Genomic DNA, 22,623 nt, shown 5'->3' with positions numbered 1-22,623 from the left:
GGAATATTTTTCCATCTCTTTCTGTCTTCCTCACTTTCTGTCAGAAGGGTTCTGTAGTTTTTAAGGTATAGACACTTACCTCTTTGGTAAGGTTTATTCCTAGGTATCTTATGCTTTGGGGTGCAATTGTAAATGGGATTGACTCCTTATTTTCACTTTCTTCAGTCTCATTGTTAATGTATAGAAATGCCAGTGATTTCAGGACATTGATTTTGTATCCTTCCACACTGCCGAATTGCTGTATGAGTTCTAGCCATCTTGGGATAGAGTCTTTTGGGTTTTCTATGTACAGTATCAAGTCATCTGCAAAGAGGGAGAGTTTGACTTCTTCTTTGCCAAATTGAATGCCTTTAACGTCTTTTTGTTGTCTGATTCCTGAGGCTAGGACTTCTAGTACTATGTTGAATAGCAGTGGTGAAAGTGACATCCGTGTCTTGTTCCTGATCTTAGGGGAGAGGCTCTCAGTGTTTCCCCATGGAGAATGATATTTGCTGTGGGCTTTTCGTAGATGGGTTTTGACAAACTACAGAAAAGATCCCTGAAAGTATAGTCTTTGTAGATGGCTATTAAGATGCTAAGGAATGTTCCCTCTATCCCTACACTCTGAAAAGTTTTGATTAGGAATGGATGCTGTATTTTGTCAAATGCTTTCTCTGCATCTATTGAGAGGACCATATGGTTCTTGTTTTTTTCTCTTTTTGATATTATCTATCACATTGATTGCTTTACGAGTGTTGAACCAGCCTTGCATCCTGGGGACAAACCCCACTTGTTCATGGTGAATAATCTTCTTAATGTACTATTGGATCCTATTGGCTAGTATCTTTTTGAGAATTTTTTCATCAGTGTTCATCAGGGATATTGGTCTAGAATTTTCCTTTTTGGTGTGGTCTTTGTCTGCTTTTGGAATTAAGGTGATTCTGGCCTCATAAAACGAGTGTGGAAGTATTCCATGCCTTTCTAACTTTTGGAACAGCTTTAGTAGAATATGTATTGTTTCTTTTTTAAACATTTGATAGAATTTCCCCTGGGAAGCCATCTGGCCGTGCACCTTTGTGTCTTGGGAGGTATTTAATGATGGCTTCAATTTCCTCCATGTTTATTGGCCTGCTCAGGTTTTCATTTCTTCCTGTTCCAGTTTTGATAGTTTGTGGTTTTCCAGAAATGCATCCATTTCTTCTAGATTGACTAATTTATTGATGTATAGCTGCTCATAATGTTTTTAAAATTGTTTGTATTTCCTTGGTATTCATTGTGATCTCTCCTTTTTTCGTTCATAATTTTATTAATTGCAGTCTTTTCTATTTTGTTTTTAATAAGGCTGGCTAATGGTTTATCTATGTTATTAATTATTTCAAAGAACAAGCTCCTGGTTTTGTTGATCTGTTCCACAGTTACTCTGGTCTCTATTTCATTGAGTTCTGCTCGAATCTTTATTAACTCTCTTCTTCTGCTTGGTGTAGGTTTTATTTGCTGTTCTTTCTCCAGTTCCTTTAGGTGCAAAGTTAGCTTGTGTATTTGAGTTTTTTCCAATTTTCTGAGGGATGCTTGTATTTTGATGTATTTCCCTCTCAGGACTGCTTTTGCTGTATCCCAAAGATTTTGAACGGTTGTATCTTCATTCTCATTAGTTTCCATGAATCTTTTTAATTCTTCTCTAATTTCCTGGTTGACCCTTTCATCTTTTAGCAGGATATCCTTTAACCTCCACGTGTTTGAGTTTCTTTAAAATTTCTTCTTGAGATTGAGTTCAAGTTTCAGAGCATTATGGTTTGAAAATATGACAATCCCAATCTTTTGGTATCGGTTAGGACCTGATTTGTGACCCAGTATGTGGTCTATTCTGGAAAAGGTTCCATTGGCACTTGAGAAGAATGTGTATTCAGTTGCGTTTAGATGTAAAGTTCTGTGAATATCTGCGAAATCCATCTGGTCCAGTGTTATCATTTAAAGTTCTTGTTTCGGAGAGGGGAAAGATGGTGGAAGAGTAGGGTCCCCAAATCACCTGTCCCCACCAAATTACCTAGATAACCTTCAAATCATCCTGAAAATCTACGAATTCGGCCTGAGATTTAAAGAGAGAATAGCTGGAATGCTACAGTCAGAAGAGTTCGTGCTTCTATCAAGGTAGGAAGACAGGGAAAAAAGAAATAAAGAAACAAAAGGCATCCAAGGAGGAGGCGCCCTGCGTGGAGCTGGGCTAAGGCCGGGGCGAGTGTCCCCAGGACAGGAACGCTCCCAACCCGGAGAAGCAGGAGCTTCACCAATCTTCCCGGGCGGAAAGGCGCTCGCAGGGAGTTAGAGCAGGATCCCAGGAGGGAGAGGATGCCCTCAGGCCCCGTGGGACACTAGCAGAGCAGCTGCGCCCCGGGGAGAGTGGGCCGAGCTCCCTAAAGGGCTGCAGCGCGCATCCGCATTGACCCGGGAGCAGCTGGGGGGGGGGGGCTCGGGCGGCGGCTCCGCGGAGGGGGCTGAGCGGCTGGGGAGCAGCTAAGAGGCAGCTCTGGCAGAGGAAGAGGCTACCTGCAGAGGGGGCACCGTGGCTCAGGGAACAGCTCCTGAGGCTCAGGCGGCGGCTCCGTGGAGAGGCGGCTGCATGGCCAGGAGCGTGGATCCAACAGCACAGGCCCCGGAGCACAGGGCGCCGGGACACAGCCCAGGATCCGGCCTCCCCCCGGGACACGCAGAGGCCGGGAGGGCCCAGGACAGCAAGGACTCTCCTGCCCCAAGCTGAGCAGATCAGTGGCCCCGCCCCGAAGCCTCCAGGCCCTGCAGACCAAGACCTCTGTAGTTGCTGTGGGAGCTGAATCCAGGGCTCCAGAGCTGGCACCGCCTCTGTGGTTGTTCCTCCTGAGGCCTCACAGGGTAAACAACCCCCACTGAGCCCTGCACCAGGCAGGGGGCAGAGCAGCTCCCCCAAGCACTAACACCTGAAAATCAGCACAAAAGGCCCCTCCCCCAGAAGACCAGCTAGACGGACAAGTTCCAGTGGAAGTCAAGGGACTTAAAGTATACAGAATCAGAAGATACTCCCCCGTGTTTTTTTTTTTTTCTTTTTGATATCTGTTTGCTTCCTCCACCCTTTTTTCCCTTCCTTTTTCTCTCTCTTTTTCTTCTCTTTTCTTTTTTCTTCCTTTTTTCTTTTATGTTTTTCTCTTTTCTTTCCTTCTTTCTCTCCTCTCTTTTTCTCCTTTTCCCAATACAACTTGTTTTTGGCCACTCTGCACTGAGCAAAATAACTAGAAGGAAAACCTCACCTCAAAAGAAAGTATCAGAAACAGTCCTCTCTCCCACAGAGGTACAAAATCTGGATTACAATTCAATGTCAGAAAGCCAATACAGAAGCACTATTATAAAGCTACTGGTGGCTCTAGAAAAAAGCATAAAGGACTCAAGAGATTTCATGACTGCAGAATTTAGATCCAATCAGGCAGAAATTAAAAATCAATTAAATTAGATGCAATTCAAGCTAGAAGTCTTAACGACCAGGGTTAACGAGGTGGAAGAACTAGTGAGTGACATAGAAGAAAAGTTCATAGCAAAGAGGGAAACTGAGGAAAAAAGAGACAAACAATTAAAAGACCATGAAGATAGATTAAGGGAAAAAAAAACGAAGTCTGAGGAAGAAAAACCTACGTTTAATTGGGGTTCCCGAGGGCACCAAAAGGGACAGAGGGCCAGAATATGTATTTGAACAAATCATAGCTGAAAACTTTCCTAATCTGGGAAGAGAAACAGGCATTCAGATCCAGGAAATAGAGAGATCCCCTCCTAAAATAAAAAAAAAAAAAACCGTTCAACACCTCGACATTTAATAGTGAAGCTTGCAAATTCCAAAGATAAAGAGAAGATCCTTAAAGCAGCAAGAGACAAGAAATCCCTGACTTTTATGGGGAGGAGTATTAGGGTAACAGCAGACCGCTCCACAGAGACCTGGCAGGCCAGAAAGGGCTGGCAGGATATATTCAGGGTCCTAAATGAGAAGAACATGCAGCCAAGAATACTTTATCCAGCAAGGCTCTCGTTCAAAATGGAAAGAGAGATAAAGAGCTTCCAAGACAGGCAGGAACTGAAAGAATATGTGACCTCCAAACCAGCTCTGCAAGAAATTTTAAGGGGGACTCTTAAAATTCCCCTTTAAGAAGTTCAGTGGAACAATCCACAAAAACAAGGACTGAATAGGTATCATGGTGACACTAAACTCATATCTGTCAATAGTAACTCTGAACGTGAATGGGCTTAAAGACCCTATCAAAAGGTGCAGGGTTTCAGACTGGATAAAAAAGCAGGACCCATCTATTTGCTGTCTACAAGAGACTCATTTTAGACAGAAGGACACCTACAACCTGAAAATAAAAGGTTGGAGAACCATTTACCATTCAAATGGTCCTCAAAGGAAAGCAGGGGTACCCATCCTTATATCAGACAAACTGAAGTTTACCCCGAAGACTGTAGTGAGAGATGAAGAGGGACACTATATCATACTTAAAGGATCAAGAGACTTAACAAGAGGACTTAACAATCCTCAATATATATGCCACGAATGTGGGAGCTGCCAAATACTTAAATCAATTACTAACCAAAATGAAGAAATACTTAGATAATAATACACTTATACTTGGTGACTTCAATCTAGCTCTTTCTATACTCGATAGGTCTTCTAAGCACAACATCTCCAAAGAAACGAGAGCTTTAAATGATACACTGGACCAGATGGATTTGACAGATATCTACAGAACTTTACATCCAAACTCAACTGAATACACATTCTTCTCAAGCGCACATGCAACTTTCTGCAGAATAGACCACATACTGGGTCACAAATCGGGTCTGAACTGATACCAAAAGATTTGGATCGTCCCCTGCATATTCTCAGACCATAATGCCTTGAAATTAGAACTAAATCACAACAAGAAGGTTGGAAGGATCTCAAACACGTGGAGGTTAAGGACCATCCTGCAAAAAGATAAAAGGGTCAACCAGAAATTAGAGAACAATTAAAAAGATTCATGGAAACTAATGAGAATGAAGATACAACTGTTCAAAATCTTTGGGATGCAGCAAAAGCCGTCCTAAGGGGGAAATACATTGCAATACAAGCATCCATTCAAAAACTGGAAAGAACTCAAATACAAAAGCTAACCTTACACCTAAAGGAGCTAGAGAAAAACAGCAAATAGACCCTACACCCAGCAGAAGAAGAGAGTTAATAAAGATTCGAGCAGAACTCAACGAAATCGAGACCAGAAGAACTGTGGAACAGATCAAGAAAACCAGGAGCTGGTTCTTTGAAAGAATTAATAAGATAGATAAACCATTAGCCAACCTTATTAAAAAGAAGAGAGAGAAGACTCAAATTAATAAAATCATGAATGAGAAAGGAGAGATCACTACCAACACCAAGGAAATACAAACGATTATAAAAACATATTATGAACAGCTCTATGCCAATAAATTAGGCAATCTAGAAGAAATGGACGCATTCCTGGAAAGCCACAAACTACCAAAACTGGAACAGGAAGAAATAGAAAACCTGAACAGGCCAATAACCAGGGAGGAAATTGAAGCAGTCATCAAAAACCTCCCAAGACACAAGAGTCCAGGGCCAGATGGCTTCCCAGGGGAATTCTATCAAACGTTTAAAGAAGAAATCATACCTATTCTACTAAAGCTGTTTGGAAAGATAGAAAGAGATGGAGTACTTCCAAATTCGTTCTATGAGGCCAGCATCACCTTAATTCCAAAACCAGACAAAGACCCCACCAAAAAGGAGAATTACAGACCAATATCCCTGATGAACATGGATGCAAAAATTCTCAACAAGATACTAGCCAATAGGATCCAACAATACATTAAGAAATTTATTCATCATGACCAAGTAGGATTTATTCCCAGGACACAAGGATGGTTCAACACTCGTAAAACAATCAATGTGATTCATCATATCAGCAAGAGAAAAACCAAGAACCATATGATCCTCTCATTAGATGCAGAGAAAGCATTTGACAAAATACAGCGTCCATTCCTGTTCAAAACTCTTCAGAGTGTAGGGATAGAGGGAACATTCCTCAACATCTTAAAAGCCATCTACGAAAAGCCCACAGCAAATATCATTCTCAATGGGGAAACACTGGGAGCCTTTCCCTAAGATCAGGAACAAGACAGGGATGTACACTCTCACCACTGCTATTCAACATAGTACTAGAAGTCCTAGCCTCACAATCAGACAACAAAAAGACATTAAAGGCATTCAAATTGGCAAAAAGAAGTCAAACTCTCCCTCTTCGCCAATGACAGGATACTCTACACAGAAAACCCAAACGCCTCCACCCCAAGATTGCCAGAACTCATACAGCAATTTGTTAGCATGGCAGGATACAAAATCAATGCCCAGAAATCAATGGCATTTCTATACACTAACAATGAGACTGAAGAAAGAGAAATTAAGGAATCAATCCCATTTACAATTGCACCCAAAAGCATAAGATACCTATGAATAAACCTAACTAAAGAGGTAAAGGGTCTATACCCTAAAAACTACAGAACACTTCTGAAAGAAATTGAGGAAGACACAAAGAGATGGAAATATATTCCATGCTCATGGATTGGCAGAATTAATATTGTGAAAATGTCAATGTTACCCAGGGCAATCTACACGTTTAATGCAATCCCTATTAAAATACCATGGACTTTCTTCAGAGAGTTAGAACAAATTATTTTAAGATTTGTGTGAAATCAGAAAAGACCCCGAATAGCCAGGGGAATTTTAAAAAACGAAAACCATAGCTGGGGGCATCACAATGCCAGATTTCAGGTTGTACTACAAAGCTGTGGTCATCAAGACAGTGTGGTACTGGCACAAAAACAGACACATAGATCAATGGAACAGAATAGAGAACCCAGAAGTGGACCCTGAACTTTATGGTCAACTAATATTAGATAAAGGAGGAAAGACTATCCACTGGAAGAAAGACAGTCTCTTCAATAAATGGTGCTGGGAAAATTGGACATCCACATGCAGAAGAATGAAACTAGACCACTCTCTTGCACCATACACAAAGATAAACTCAAAATGGATGAAAGATCTAAATGTGAGACAAGATTCCATCAAAATCCTAGAGGAGAACACAGGCAACACCCTTTTTGAACTCGGCCACAGTAACTTCTTGCAAGATACATCCACGAAGGCAAAAGAAACAAAAGCAAAAATGAACTATTGGGACTTCATCAAGATAAGAAGCTTTTGCACAGCAAAGGATACAGTCAACAAAACTAAAAGACAACCTACAGAATGGGAGAAGATATTTGCAAATGACATATCAGATAAAGGGCTAGTTTCCAAGATCTATAAAGAACTCATTAAACTCAACACCAAAGAAACAAACAATCCAATCCTGAAATGGGCAAAAGACATGAAGAGAAATCTCACAGAGGAAGACATAGACATGGCCAACATGCACATGAGAAAAAGCTCTGCATCACTTGCCATCAGGGAAATACAAATCAAAACCACAATGAGATACCACCTCACACCAGTGAGAATGGGGAAAATTAACAAGGCAGGAAACCACAAATGTTGGAGAGGATGAGGAGAAAAGGGAACCCTCTTACACTGTTGGTGGGAATGTGAACTGGTGCAGCCACTCTGGAAAACTGTGTGGAGGTTCCTCAAAGAATTAAAAATAGATCTGCCCTACGACCCAGCAATTGCACTGTTAGGGATTTACCCCAAAGATACAGATGCAATGAAACGCCGGGACACCTGCACCCGATGTTTATAGCAGCCATGTCCACAAAAGCCAAACTGTGGAAGGAGCCTCGGTGTCCATCGAAAGATGAATGGATAAAGAAGATGTGGTTTATGTATACAATGGAATATTACTCAGCCATTAGAAACGACAAATACCCACCATTTGCTTCCACGTGGATGGAACTGGAGGGTATTACGCTGAGTGAAGTAAGTCAATCGGAGAAGGACAAACAGTGCATGTTCTCATTCATTTGGGGAATACAAATAATAGTGAAAGGGAATATAAGGGAAGGGAGAAGAAATGTGTGGGAAATATCAGAAAGGGAGACAGAACATAAAGACTCCTAACTCTGGGAAATGAACTAGGGGTGGTAGAAGGGGAGGAGGGCATGGGGTGGGGGTGAATGGGTGACGGGCACTGAGGGGGCACTTGACGGGATGAGCACTGGGTGTTATTCTGTATGTTGGTAAATTGAACACCAATAAAAATAAATATATTATAAACAAAAAACAAAAAAAATAAAGCTCTTGTTTCTTTGTAGATGTTGTGCTTAGAATATCTGTCATTTGCAGAAAGTGCCATTTTGAAGTCTCCCAGTAGTGGTAGGTTATCTAAGTATGCCTTTACTTTGGTTATTAATTGATTTATATACTTGGCAACTACCACATTAGGAGCGTAAATATTCATGATTGTTAGGTCCTCTTGTTGGATAGATCCTTTAAGTATGACATAGTGTCCCTCTTCATCTCTTATTAAAGTCTTAGGGATAAACTTTAATTTATCTGATATAAGGATGGCTACCCCTGCTTTCTCTTGAGGACCATTTGAATTGTAAATGGTTCTTCACCCTTTGATTTTCAGGCGGTAGGTGTCCTTAGGTCTAAAATGAGTTTCTTAGGCAGCCCTGGTGGCTCAGTGATTTAGTGCCACCTTCATCCCTGGGTGTGATCCTGAAGACCGGGGATCGAGTCCCACGTCACACTCCCTGCATGGAGCCTGCTTCTCCCTCTGCTTGTGTCTCTGCCTCTCTCTCTCTCTCTCTCTCTCTCTCTCTCTCTCTCTCTCTGTGTGTGTGTGTGTGTGTCTCATGAATAAATAAATAATAAATAAATAAATAAATAAATAAATAAATAAATAAATAAAATGAGTCTCTTGTAGACAGCAAGTATATGGTTTTGCTTGTTTATCTAGTCTGAAACCCTGCATCTTTGGATCGGATCTTTTAGCCCATTCACGTTCAGAGTTACTCTTGAAAGATAAGAATTTAGTGTCATCATAATATCTATTCAGTCTCTGTTTTTGTGGATTATTTCCTTGGATTTCTCTTTCTTTTACAGAGTCCCCCTTAGTATTTCTTGTAGAGCTGATTTGGTGGTCACATATTCTTTCAGTTTCTGCCTATCTTGAAGCTCTTTATCTCTCCTTCTATTCTGAATGAGACCCTCGCTGGATAAAGTATTCTTGGCTGCATGTTCTTCTCATTTAGGACCCTGAATATATACTGCCAGCCCTTCTGGCCTGCCAGGTCACTGTGGAGAGGTCTGCTGTTAATCTAGTATTTCTCCCCATATAAGCTAGGGATCTCTTATCTCTTGCTCCTTTAAGGATTTTCGCTTTTTCTTTAGAATCTGCAAGTTTCACTATTAATTGTTGAGGTGTTGACGGTTTTTATTGATTTTAGGTGGGACCGTCTCCTGGATCTGAATGCCTGTTTCGCTCCCAAAATTAGGGAAGTTCTCAGCTATGATTTGTTCAAATATGCTTTCTGGCCCTCTGACACTCTCGTCACCCTCTGGAACCCCGATTATACGTAGATTTTTCTTTCTGAGGCTGTCGTTTATTTCCCTCAACCTTTCATCATTCTCTTTTGTTTTTATGTTTTTTTCCTCAGCTTCCTTCCTTGTCATCAACTTGTCTTTTATGTCACTCCCTTTGTTCTTCTACCTCATTAACCCACGTGGTTAGGACCTCCAGTTTGGATTGCAACTCATTTAATTGATTTTTAATTTTGGCCTGATTAGATTTAAATTCTCCAGTCATGAAGTCTCTTGAATCCTTTATGCTTTTTTTCCAGAGTCACCATTAGCTTTATAATTGTGCTTCTGAATTGGCTTTTTGCCATCGCATTGTAATCCAAATTCTGTAACTCTGTGGCAGAGAGCACTGTTTCTGATTGTTTCTTTTGTGGCAAGTTCTTCTTTCTAGTGTTTTTTCTCAGTGCAGAGTGGCTGTATGAGCGGGCTGCGTCAAGAATATCAACCACAACCTAAGTATATTTCATGTAGATGATTCTGCTGAGGTCAGAGACCAGAAATTTAAAACCAAGATGAGAACGAAATAAACAAAAGGACCACTAAAGTGAAAAACAAATTTTAAAACAAAGTAGTAAAAAATAAAAGGCCAGGAATCCCAAAGAAGAAGAAAAAAAAAGAAAAGAAAAAAGAAAAAAAGGGGTTATTGGGAGATGGTTGTGGTGAAGAAGTTGTAGTAGAGGGAGAATGTAGTCTACCCGAGGGGCTCTAGAGGGTGATCCTCTTGTTTCTTAGTATATTAAATTCTGTATATTAGAAGATGCTCAGTCCTAAATTTATATAAACCAGAAGTACTTGTAGAGGGCCTAAACATTGAACACCAAAACATAAATGAGATAAAAGAGGGGGGGCAGAATGGGACTGAGGAATCTCACAGAATGAACTAGAACAGTATACCACTTGGTTCTGGGTGCATACTGGCCATGTTTTAGAACCTATAAACTTCCACCATTGTAAAACAAAATGAGGCCGAGAAAACAAAAAAACACAAAACAAAACAAAAATATCTGTATATCTCCCTCAATTAAGTTGAGTATGTTGAATGGAATCTAGAAGTGGAAAGTATATCTAGGACCTGTAGCTGTAGAAATATGAAAGTCAAAAAGGAAGAACCTTAAAAATGAAGAGGTGTTAAATTATTGTAGTTAAGGTGGGAAAAGAGGAAAAATTGGAAATTTACCTTCTGATACAAAAGCAAGTCGTACTGGAACAAGGAAGAAAAAAAAGGAGGGGTACCCTCTAGTTCTATATACTGTAAATCCCTCGACTTCCCCTGGAGCTTACCAGTGCTGCTTGGTCAAGAACTTGCTCTTCCCTGGTTCTTCCAGCTGGTCTTCTGGGGGAAGGGCCTGCTGTGCTGATTCCTAGGTGTGTGCACCTGAGGGAGCTGCCCCACCCCCTGCCAGGTGCCAAGCTCCTTAGGAGCTGTTTATCCTGTGAGGCCCCTGTTCCCTGGTGGCCCCACCTCTCCCAGGCATAGGGTGAAACAAGGAGGAAAAACAACAATGGTGGCATCCAGATTTGCAGCTCTGGAGTCAGCTCCCTGCAGTAACTCCTGCAGTCTCCCAGTCCACACTGGCCTGGATGCTCCGGGGGGGGCGGGGGGCGGGGGGGGGGTGCTGATCTGTACAGCTCGGGGGCACCTGAAAGCAGGGGAGTCCTCACTGTCCTGGGCCCTCCCCACCTCTGCCTGTCCCGGGGGGGGAGTGGGAAGGATCCTGGGCTGTGTCCGCTGGCACCCCGGGATCCAGGGCCTGTGCTGCTTGAATCGTGCTCCGGGGGTCTCGGCTCCTGAAGGCAGCAGGGCACAGCCCCCCTCTGTCCAGAGCCACCCACTGACCAATCGACTTCTCCCGAGGCCCCAATGGATGGGTGCTCCATCCCTTTACCGTGCTCAGCCCACCGTGCGTGGTGCTCTCCCCCAGGGGGCACTTCCTCCATTAGTGACTCCCGGAGACTGGAGGCATGTGTCAACTACCATTGCTTAGAGTTGGCAGAGGGTACAGTTAGTTATCTTATAGAACCATGGGGCCCCAGGCTAGCAGGGGGAATGTCACAGCTAGAACGTTGTGTGGTTACTTCTCTGCTTTTTCTAGATCTAATCTCTGCCCTGTCTGACCTAATCTATTCCCAGGGAATCTGAAGACTTCTGATTCTATCTCCTGGATTTGCCCTCTGACTTCTGCTTAAGTTTTTAATGGGTGCTAGCAGGAAACCAGAAGGCAGGAGTTAAGAAGGGTTAGGGTATTTTTCCCACTCAATCCTTCTTTATCTGCCACAGTTCATATGTTCTTTTAAGGCTACAGCTTTTGTCAGGCCCATTCCATTACTGCCAGGTTCCAGTGACACTGCTCTTTCTCATTGCCACTGTAGGCCCAGGAGTAGTAATTTATAGCTTCCTCCTTTGTTGGGAAGTAGTACTTGTAATAATGGGCCTTTGCTCCTAACAGTAAATAATTTTTCTATGTCCCTCGAATACTTTCTTTCATGTGTTACTGAAGTCTTTACTCTTCTTCCCACTTGCTCTCGTAAGTTTGAGAGGGGGAGTTTTTAATTATTTTTGTAGTTGGATAATATGGGATTGCTTGTTACATCTGCTGATGGAAGTCCATTAAAACCAGTAATATGGGATGCCTGGGTGGCTCAGCAGTTTAGATCCTGCCTTTGGCCCAGGGTGTGATCCTGGAGTCCTGGGATCAAGTCCCACATCGGGCTCCCTGCATGGAGCCTGCTTCTCCCTCTGCCTGTGTCTCTGCCTCTCTCTCTCTCTCTCTGTATGTCTCATGAATAAATAAATTAAAAAACCTTTAAAAAATAAAAAACAGTAATATACAGAAATCATAGCTCTGAATTATTTAAATGTGGATCTGTTCATTTTTCTCAATGAAATATTTAATACCAAAAACTAGAAATAAAATTTCTCCCTTTTTCTATCCCCAAGCCAGCTATTGACTTAAGATTAAGAAAAAAAGAAAAGTAATTGACACCATGCTGAGTTACCTTGTACCACACAACATCAGGCTCCTGATCGGACTTTTTAAAGTCATCCATGTCTGGACAGGAGATCTCCTTTCTTTTAGTGACTTCGGATTTTTCTAAATAGCGTATCCTACTATTGTAGCACAGGCCTGATTCATTCTCTGCAACAGTCAGGGACATTGACACCTTCATGCAATATGTCGAGTTTCTGTAGGAACAGAGAAATAGCAAAATGGCTTTACTGGGTGTTTAGAACTTTATTTGTGCTCTCTATATTTCAATAATGTTTACCTTTCCATTTGGACTTGCCTAGAAATAAGAAACAACATCAAAACAACACAGAACAGTTTTCCATTTCAACAGACAGGACGATAGAAAACAAAATGCTAATGAGATCATCTCTGACCATAAGGTAGCTACATAGCTACATAGAACAGCTGTACTCATCTTCTAAACTATAAGACACTTCAAACTTCTTTCCCAGTGGTAAATATTGCCACATTAAAGATTTGATAGTGAAAACTTATGAGAAATTCTGTAATTAGAGCTATGGTTATTTCTGCCCTACATAGATATAGTCAACTGATCTTTGACAAAGAAGCAAAGGCAACACAATGGAACAAAGAATGTCTTTTCAATGGATGGTACTGGGATGCCTGGATGGCTTACTGGTTAAGCATCTGCCTCTTGGTTTCAACTTAGGTCATGATCTCAGAGTCCTGAGACAGAGTCCCATGTTGGGCTCTGTACTCAATAGGGAATCTACTTGAGATTATCTTCTTCTCACTCTCCCTCTACCCTCTCTCTCCTATCATATAAATAAATAAATCTTCTAAAAATCAAATAAAATAATAAAAAGTAAAAATAAACAAATGGTACTGGAACAACTGGGCATCCAAACAAAAAAAATTAATCTAGACACAGATCTTTACACCTATTATGAAAAATAATTTCAAATTGGATCACAGAACTAAATGTAAAATCCAAAACCATAAAAATTTTAGAAAATAACACAGGAGAAAACCTAGATGACCCTGGATATCGCAATGATTTTTTAATTAAAACATCATGGACATGATCTATGAAAAAAATAACTTAAAGTTAATAAAATTAAAAACTTCTGCTCTACAAAAGTCAATGTCAGGAGAATTAGAAAACAAGACACAGACAGAGAAAATATTAATAGATGACACATCTAATAAAGGACTATTATCCAAAATATATAAAGAATTCTTAAAACTCAACAATAAAGAAATGAAAAAAAAATTAAAATAGGTCAAAGACCTTAACAGAAATTTCATCAAAGAAGATAAGACATACAAATGGCAAATAGACATTGGAAAAGATGTATATCATATGTTACCAGGGAAATGCAAATGAAAACAAACATGAGCAAATGAAAACAAACTGCACACCTATTAGAATGGCCAAAATCCAGGGCAGCCCAGGTGGCTTAGCGGTTTAGTGCTGCCTTCAGCCCAGGGCCTGATCCTGGGGTCCTGGGATTGAGTCCCACGTCAGGCTTCCTGTATGTGTCTCTCCCTGCATGTTTCTCCCTCTGCCTGTGTCTCTGCCTCTCCCTCTGTGTGTGTGTGTGTCTCTCATAAGTAAATTTTAAAAAAACCTTAAAAAAAAAAGAATGGCCAAAATCCGGAACACTGACAATACCAAATGCTAGTGAGGATGTAGTGAAACAGGAACTCTCATTCATTGCTAGTGGGAATGCAAAATCGTACAGCCACTTGGAAGATGGTTTGGCAGTTTTTTAACAAAACCAAATATACCCTTGCCGTACAATCTAGCATTTGTGTTCTTTGGTATCTACCCAAAAGAGGGGAAAAATTATGTCCACACAAAAGCCTACACACAGATGTTTATAGTTTTGTTCATAATTGCCAAAATTTGGAAGCAACCATGATATCCCTTAGTAGATGAATATGTAAATAAATTATGGTATATCCACACAATGGAATATTATTAAATGCTAAAAATAAATAAGCTTCCAAGCCATGAAAAGATATGGAGGAAACTTAAATGCATATTACTAAGTAAAGGAAGCCAACTGAAAAAGCCACATACTGTAGGATCCAACTATATAATATTTTGAAAAGGCAAAATTATGGAGACACTAAAAATATCAGTGGTTGCCAAGGGTTGGGAGGAAGGAGGAATAGGTGAAACATAGAGGATTTTAAGGGCAGTGAAAATACTCTGTATGATACTCTAATGATGGATACGTGCCATTATACATTTGTCCAAATCTATAGAATGTACAGCAGGAATAAACCACAATGAAATCTATGGACTTTAAAAAAAAGAAATCTATGGACTCTAGGTGAAAATGACGTATCAATGTTGGTTAATCAATTATAGCAAATGTTCATTCTGGCAGTGGATGCTGATAATGGGCTATGCATGTGTGGGGGCAGGAGGTATATGGGGAACTTCTGTATCTTCCTCTCAAATTTTGCTGTGAATCAAACATCTCTAAAAAATAAAAGCCTTAATAAAAGAGCAGGAGGCCCAAAGCTCTGATCAGTTTCTTAATATTATCATTTTATGAAGAGCTACAGCCTTTTAGATACATTCAAATGACATTTATTGAACATCTGCTATGTGCCATGCTGCTTGTATATATGGTAAGGCAGATATAAACTTAATACAATCATAAAAAATATCTGTGCTATAATGCTGCAATAAAAATAAAAACAAAACAAATGAACAAAAGGGGAAAAAAGAGACAAACCAAAAAACATACTCTTAACTATAGAGAACAAATGGGAAGTTTGGGTTGGAGGGAAGTTGGGTGGGAGGATGGATGAAGTTGGGTGGGAGGATGGATGAAATTGGTGAAGGAAATTAAGAGTATACTTATATTGATGAGCACTGAGTAATATATAGAATTATTGAATCACTATATTGTACACTTGGAAGTAATATAACACTGGATGTTAATGATCTTCGAATTCAAATTTTTAAAAAAGGGACTTGCCCCATGGGGGAGACCTCAAAAATAAAACAACAACAAAAATATCTGTGCTATGGTAAGTTGGGGAAACACAGGATCTTTTTAAAAATCTTACTTTTGCCCTTTTTGGTCTACAAGAAAATAATAATCTTATCTAGAGTTGTAAATAGTTTAGGGTTTTTTTTTTATTTTTTTATTATTTTAACAAAAATTATCATCATTCATAGATGATATCTCTAGTCTATAAGAATGTCACTATAATAGGTTGGAGTTTATGCACATTTTTTTCCATTAGGCAGAAACTTGATTAATAAACAAACAAGGATTTATTGAAGGTATAAACAGATAATACTGTTCTCTCCTGCTGACATGAACACGCAGCCTTTGGCATGGCACTGATTATCTCCAACCCAAGATTATTCAAAAATAATCTCTTTATGGTTCATGATGCATTCAGAGAAAAGGTTAACTCACAGACTTGAACTGAACTGGACCTGAGTAGCTCACTGCTTGAGAATATGGCCTCTGAAGAAAAAGAATTTTGGGTTCAAATCCCAGCTCTCATATCCTAACTATGGATCTCTGGACAGGTCACTGAGCTTCATTTTTCCATATGTAAAATGAAATTAAAGAAGGGTTATCTATAAACGGGTATTATATTACACAAATGTTAAAAATTGTAAGAGTTGGGGATCTGTGATTTTTCCATACTTGCAAGCTAATAAATCGGGCTACCATTTTCACGGGTATTGGTAGAAGACAAAAGACTACTGGGTTGGAAACAGTAGACAGTTAATTTTTCACAGCAATGAAAGCAGCCAAAGTATCAGCATCTGTGATACTTCCCTAACAATTCCTATAGGACAATACAAAGAGGGCCAGATTACACCTGCACAAGCAGTGGGTTGCATTAAAGGAGAAGAATCCCAAGTTTAGAAAACACAAATCTTTTATAATGGGTCATAAGCATGCCTGCCCTTTGCTCCAAAGGGAGCCACTATCTATATTTTCCAAGGCTGTAAGCAAACCTGCCCTTTGCTCTGGTGAAAGACACTATTTTCCAGCTTTTGTGATTGTTCTCTCTATATACATATCCCTGAAAAAGTAATCTGGGAAAAGGGATAGTGAGTACCTGTGCTCATAAAACATGCAGAAGTCCAAGAGACCAACAGAGAACTGTCTTCCAACAATGAGGTAGTTCATTTAAAACACTTAGCACAGTACCTGGCTCATGGTAAGTGATTAATAAAAATCAACCATTTTTAACATCATCACCATTATTAATACATTATCTACTGACTCCCAAACCAAACTGTAATTTAAATGAATATATTTTGGGTTTTGTTGTTATTTAAAAAGAAAGCCAATGAACCAGATTACAATAGAAATTATATATATTCTAAAATCAACTTGCTTAAGACATAATTTTATCATCAAAATATCACGCATCCTGAATTCAAAACAAAGCATAATTTATTTGGGGTTGAGCATTTAAGTCAGAAACCTACTCAAGAAAAAAATTGTGTATATATATATATATATATATATATATATATATATATGATAATCCCTTCATAGATAATGGAGAATTATGGATCTTTCCAGCAGCAAGTTCAAGTAACCATTCTTAAAGAAAGTAATTGCAATCTGCCACCTATGGGTACAAATAGCTAGTTAAAACTCTGTCTGCCAATGACTGAGATGTGGTAAAGGTAAGGGAATAATCAAGATAAATTCAAAACATTCCTTGCCATGGGGGGAGGGAGGGGCAAGATGGCGGAAGAGTAGGGTCCCCAAATCACCTGTCCCCACCAAATTACCTAGATAACCTTCAAACCATCCTGAAAATCTACGAATTCGGCCTGAGATGTAAAGAGAGACCAGCTGGAATGCTACAGTGAGAAGAGTTCGCGCTTCTATCAAGGTAGGAAGATGGGGAAAAAGAAATAAAGAAACAAAAGGCCTCCGAGGGGGAGGGGCCCGCGAGGAGCCGGGCTGAGGCTGGGGCGAGTGTCCCCAGGACAGGAGAGCCCCGTCCCGGAGAAGCAGGAGCTGCACCAACCTTCCCGGGCGGGCGGAAAGGGGCTCGCAGGGAGTTGGAGCAGGACCCAGGAGGGCGGGGATGCCCTCGGGCTCCCGGGGACACTAACAGACACCTGCAAGCACAGGGGAGTGCTCCGAGCTCCCTAAGGGCTGCAGCGCGCACGGCGGGACCCGGAGCAGCTCAGAGGGGCTCGGGAGCGGCTCCAGGGAGGGAGCTGCAGGGCGGGAGCACGAATCCAACAGCGCAGGCCCCGGAGCACAGGGCGCAGGGACACAGCCCAAGATCCCGCCTCCCCCGGGACAGGCAGAGGCCGGGAGGGCCCAGGACAGCGAGGACGCTCCTGCCCCGAGCTGAGCAGATCAGCGGCCCCGCCCCGGAGCCTCCAGGCCCTGCGGACGGAGAGACCGAGAGCCCCGAGCCCCGTAGTTCCTGCGGAGGCTGAATCCAGGCTTCCAGAGTTGCCATAGCAACTGCGGCTGATCCTCCTGGGGCCCCACGGGGTAAAAAACCCCCGCTGAGCCCTGCAGCAGGCAGGGGCAGAGCAGCTCCCCCAAGTGCTAACACCTGAAAATCCGCGCAACAGGCCCCTCCCCCAGAAGACCAGCTAGACGGACCAGTGATACTCCCCCGTGTTCCAATACAACTTGTTTCTGGCCACTCTGCACTGAGCAAAATGACTAGAAGGAAAACCTCACTTCAAAAGAAAGAATCAGAAACAGCCCTCTCTCCCACAGGGTTACAAAATCTGGATTACACTTCAATGTCAGAAAGCCAATTCAGAAGCACTATTCTACAGCTACTGGTGGCTCTAGAAAAAAGCATTAAGGGCTCACGAGACTTCATGACTGCAGAATTTAGATCCAATCAGGCAGAAATTAAAAATCAATTGAATGAGATGCAATCCAAACTAGAAGTCCTAACGACGAGGGTTAACGAGGTGGAAGAACGAGTGAGTGACATAGAAGACAAGTTAATGGCAAGAGGGAAACTGAGGAAAAAAGAGACAATCAATTAAGGGACCATGAAGACAGATTAAGGCAAATAAATGACAGTCTAAGGAAGAAAAACCTACGTTTAATTGGGGTTCCCGAGGGCGCCGAAAGGGACAGAGGGCCAGAATATGTATTTGAACAAATCCTAGCTGAAAACTTTCCCAATCTGGGAAGGGAAACAGGCATTCAGATCCAGGAAATAGAGAGATCCCCCCCTAAAATCAATAAAAACCGTTCAACACCTCGACATCTAATAGTGAAGCTTGCAAATTCCAAAGATAAAGAGATGATCCTTAAAGCAGCAAGAGACAAGAAGTCCCTGAATTTCATGGGGAGGAATATTAGGGTAACAGCAGACCTCTCCACAGAGACGTGGCAGGCCAGAAAGGGCTGGCAGGATATATTCAGGGTCCTAAATGAGAAGAACATGCAACCAAGAATACTTTATCCAGCAAGGCTCTCATTCAAAATGGAAGGAGAGATAAAGAGCTTCCAAGACAGGCAGGAACTGAAAGAATATGTGACCTCCAAACCAGCTCTGCAAGAAATTTTAAGGGGGACTCTTAAAACTCCCCTTTAAGAAGAAGTTCAAGTAACTCTGAACGTGAATGGGCTTAATGACCCCATCAAAAGGCGCAGAGTTTCAGACTGGATAAAAAAACAGGACCCATCTATTTGCTGTCTACAAGAGACTCATTTTAGACAGAAGGACACCTACAACCTGAAAATAAAAGGTTGGAGAACCATTTACCATTCAAATGGTTCTCAAAATATACCCTAAAAACTACAGAACTCTTCTGAAAGAAATTGAGGAAGACACAAAGAGATCGAAAAATATTCCATGCTCATGGATTGGCAGAATTAATATTGTGAAAATGTCAATGTTACCCAGGGCAATTTACACGTTTAATGCAATCCCTATCAAAATACCATGGACTTTCTTCAGAGACTTAGAACAAATTATTTTAAGATTTGTGTGGAATCAGAAAAGACCCCAAACAGCCAGGGGAATTTTAAAAAAAGAAAACCATATCTGGGGGCATCACAATGCCAGATTTCAGGTTGTACTACAAAGCTGTGTTCATCAAGACAGTGTGGTACTGGCACAAAAACAGACATATAGATCAATGGAACAGAACAGAGAACCCAGAAGTGGACCCTGAACTTTATGCTCAACTAATATACGATAAAGGAGGAAAGACGATCCACTAGAAGAAAGACAGTCTCTTCAATAAATGGTGCTGGGAAAATTGGACATCCACATGCAGAAGAATGAAACTGGACCACTCTCTTGCACCATACACAAAGATAAACTCAAAATAGATGAAAGATCTAAATGTGAGACAAGATTCCATCAAAATCCCAGAGAAGAACTCAGGCAACACCCTTTTTGAACTTGGCCACAGTAACCGGAGAAGGACAAACAGTGTATGTTCTCATTCATTTGGGGAATATGAATAATAGCGAAAGGGAATATAAGGGAAGGGAGAAGAAATGTGTGAGAAATATCAGAAAGGGAGACAGAACATAAAGACTTCTAACTCTGGGAAATGAACTAGGGGTGGTGGAGGGGGAGGAGGGTGGGGGGTGGGGGTGAATGGGTGACGGGCACTGAGGGGTACACTTGACGGGATGAGCACTGGGTGTTATTCTGTATGTTGGTAAATTGGACACCAATAAAAATTAATTTATTAAAAAAAAAACATTCCTTGCCATGACCATCATCCCCACCATGGTATGAGTGACCCCTGCTTTATTGTTTGGTTGAAGACAATTTTAAGAGAGTGAATCTGTGGGGTGCCTGGGTGGTTCTGTTGGTTAAGTACTTGCTTTCAGCTCTGGTCATGATCCCAGGGTCCTGGGATCAAGCCCTGCATCAGGCTCCCTGCTTGGTGGGGAGTCTGCTTCTCCCTCTCCCTCTACCACTCCCCCTGCTTGTGCTCTCTCTCTCTATCTCTCTCTCTTCCTCTCTCTCTCTCTCTCTCAAATAAATAAGTAAATAAATAAATAAAATCTTTTTAAAAAGAGAGTCAATCTGCTTCACATCATATCATAGCCAAAATGCTCTTCAGAAATCTACGGAGAACCCTGTTGTTTCTGTTAAAAACAAAAAACCCTCCTCCAGAAAGTCTTCCTCAACCAATTTCACTAATACATATTTCTTACTTCTTCACTGCTTCTTATTTAGATCACACTGATGTTTTTATATTGGGCAATGTGTTGTTTTGTAATTATTCTTTTAGTATTTACAAAGGTTTTGCTTTATTGCCTGAGTTACATTTCAAACTCTACAAAAGCAGTTTTCTTTATATATGGTTATCTTCCTCCCCATACAGTAGATGCCAAAGTATTCTCCTTGTCTTTGTGTTGGAATTATATGTTATCTGTCTTAGCAAATAAGCTGTCATACCCTATGACTCCAAGATTTGCTTTTTGATTCCTGCCTACTCACTATACCTGTCACTGTCAAAGATCTTGAAAGACTTTTCAACATTTAAAATATCTGCATGCTGCTCTAACATCACTCTATGGCCCACTATCCTTTGGCTTCTGCTCCATCATTCTATTGAATTTCTATCACTAATCTCATTAAGGATATCTTATTAGACAAATCTAATGACCTCTTGTTCACCCTCGTCCTATCTGACCTCTGTGCATTATTTTAAACTTGAAACTTTCCTTCAACTTTCTTGATCTCTTCTTACTACTAAGATTCCTCTCTTATGATTGCCTACTTCTCTGATCATTCCTTATTACTATATTACTGTCTTTTCTTCTTCACCCTATTTCCAAAAATGTTTCCCATCTTCCCCCAGGCCTCATGATTCCTTACTCTGTTTTGTTTGTGTTCTCTTCTCCCTTCAACATTCATCTCCAGCACTATGTGTTCTAGCACTAAATTTCAACCACAAACTAAGTGCTGAAGGCATCCAAGTCTATAATATTTTTCTAGTTCTGTCCTCTCTCCTAAGACCTAGCCAAGTATATCCATACAATTGTCATGAAGGCACTTGTCAGTCCCAAACTGAGGTTATTATCTCTTCCCTACAATCTATTCTTCCTCATATAATATCTATTAAGATTAGAGGCATCACTAACCACACCATCTAGTTTCTCAAGTCAGATGCCTCAAAATCTTCCTCCACCCCACTTCCTCATACTTATTCCCTATATACAATTGGTTAAGAAGTTGTGCTAATTCTGCTTCAAAATTCTTTCTTTATTTGCTATCTATCCTAAATCCTGCCACAGGACTGTTACCCTGTTTTGCATGCAAGATCAAATTAGCATTCTAACAGGTTTCTCTGCCTTCATTTTATCCCTTCTCCAATCCTTTGTCCAAAAGAAATGACTTACTAGCAGGAGAAGAGATGATGACAGAGTAGAAGGACCCCTAGTTGTGTTCATGTCTTGCCCCATGAACACAACTAGATAACTATCAAATCATTTTGAATACTCCAGAAATCAACTGGAATATTTATAAGACAAACTCCACAAATAAAAAGAGAGAAGAAGCCACAGTGAAGAAGGTAGAAAATGCAGATACATGGTTTAGGGGAGAAATAGATTGCAGCAGCTGTAGAGAGGAGGGAGCTGTGGTCACAGAAAAGGGTGAGGGTAGATCACACAGGGAAACTCACAAGAACATTTCCCTAAAACCACTGGCTGGAAAAAACAAGAGGTGCTGATTTTTGTGAGTTCTTGCAACAAGCAAGGCTTAAAACCTGTAGTTTTAAAGGTCAGTGGGCTTGGCTAGGATAGATCTGAAAGGACACTGCTTAGCTCCTGGAGAGAAGGCAGGATAATAACCTGGGGGTGGGCAGCGTGGAAACAATACTCTGAAAATTGCCTGAGACACAGTGAAGGAGATATTTGCTCTTTTTGGAGCACATCTCTGAGAGGCAGGGTGCATGGAGATGCCTCTTTAGGGACAAAGGAGCTGGCTGGTGCCATTTCCCTCCCCAGCCTCTCAGCATAAGCACTGAGCCACCTGCAGAAAGCAGCACAGCACCAACACCAACTATCTAACTTGCTTACAGCAACCCCACCGCCTTACACTCAGGGGGAACTGCTCTCC

The 22,623-nt window shown here is 41.1% G+C and overlaps 1 protein-coding gene across 1 annotated transcript in view; it reads right to left on the bottom strand.

Moving 5' to 3' along the window:
- Positions 1–22,623, bottom strand: part of IL1RAPL2 (interleukin 1 receptor accessory protein like 2) — a 677,226-nt gene that overhangs the window by 601,471 nt on the left and 53,132 nt on the right. The window contains exon 3 of the mRNA XM_055338078.1: positions 12,563–12,749. Coding sequence (XP_055194053.1) covers positions 12,563–12,749 — 187 coding nt within the window. The remainder of the gene's footprint in view (positions 1–12,562; positions 12,750–22,623) is intronic.

This window comes from Nyctereutes procyonoides, unplaced genomic scaffold (assembly GCF_905146905.1).
Source record: "Nyctereutes procyonoides isolate TBG_1078 unplaced genomic scaffold, NYPRO_anot_genome, whole genome shotgun sequence".
NCBI lineage: Eukaryota > Metazoa > Chordata > Mammalia > Carnivora > Canidae > Nyctereutes > Nyctereutes procyonoides.
This window is presented reverse-complemented; position numbering and strand designations above follow the sequence as displayed.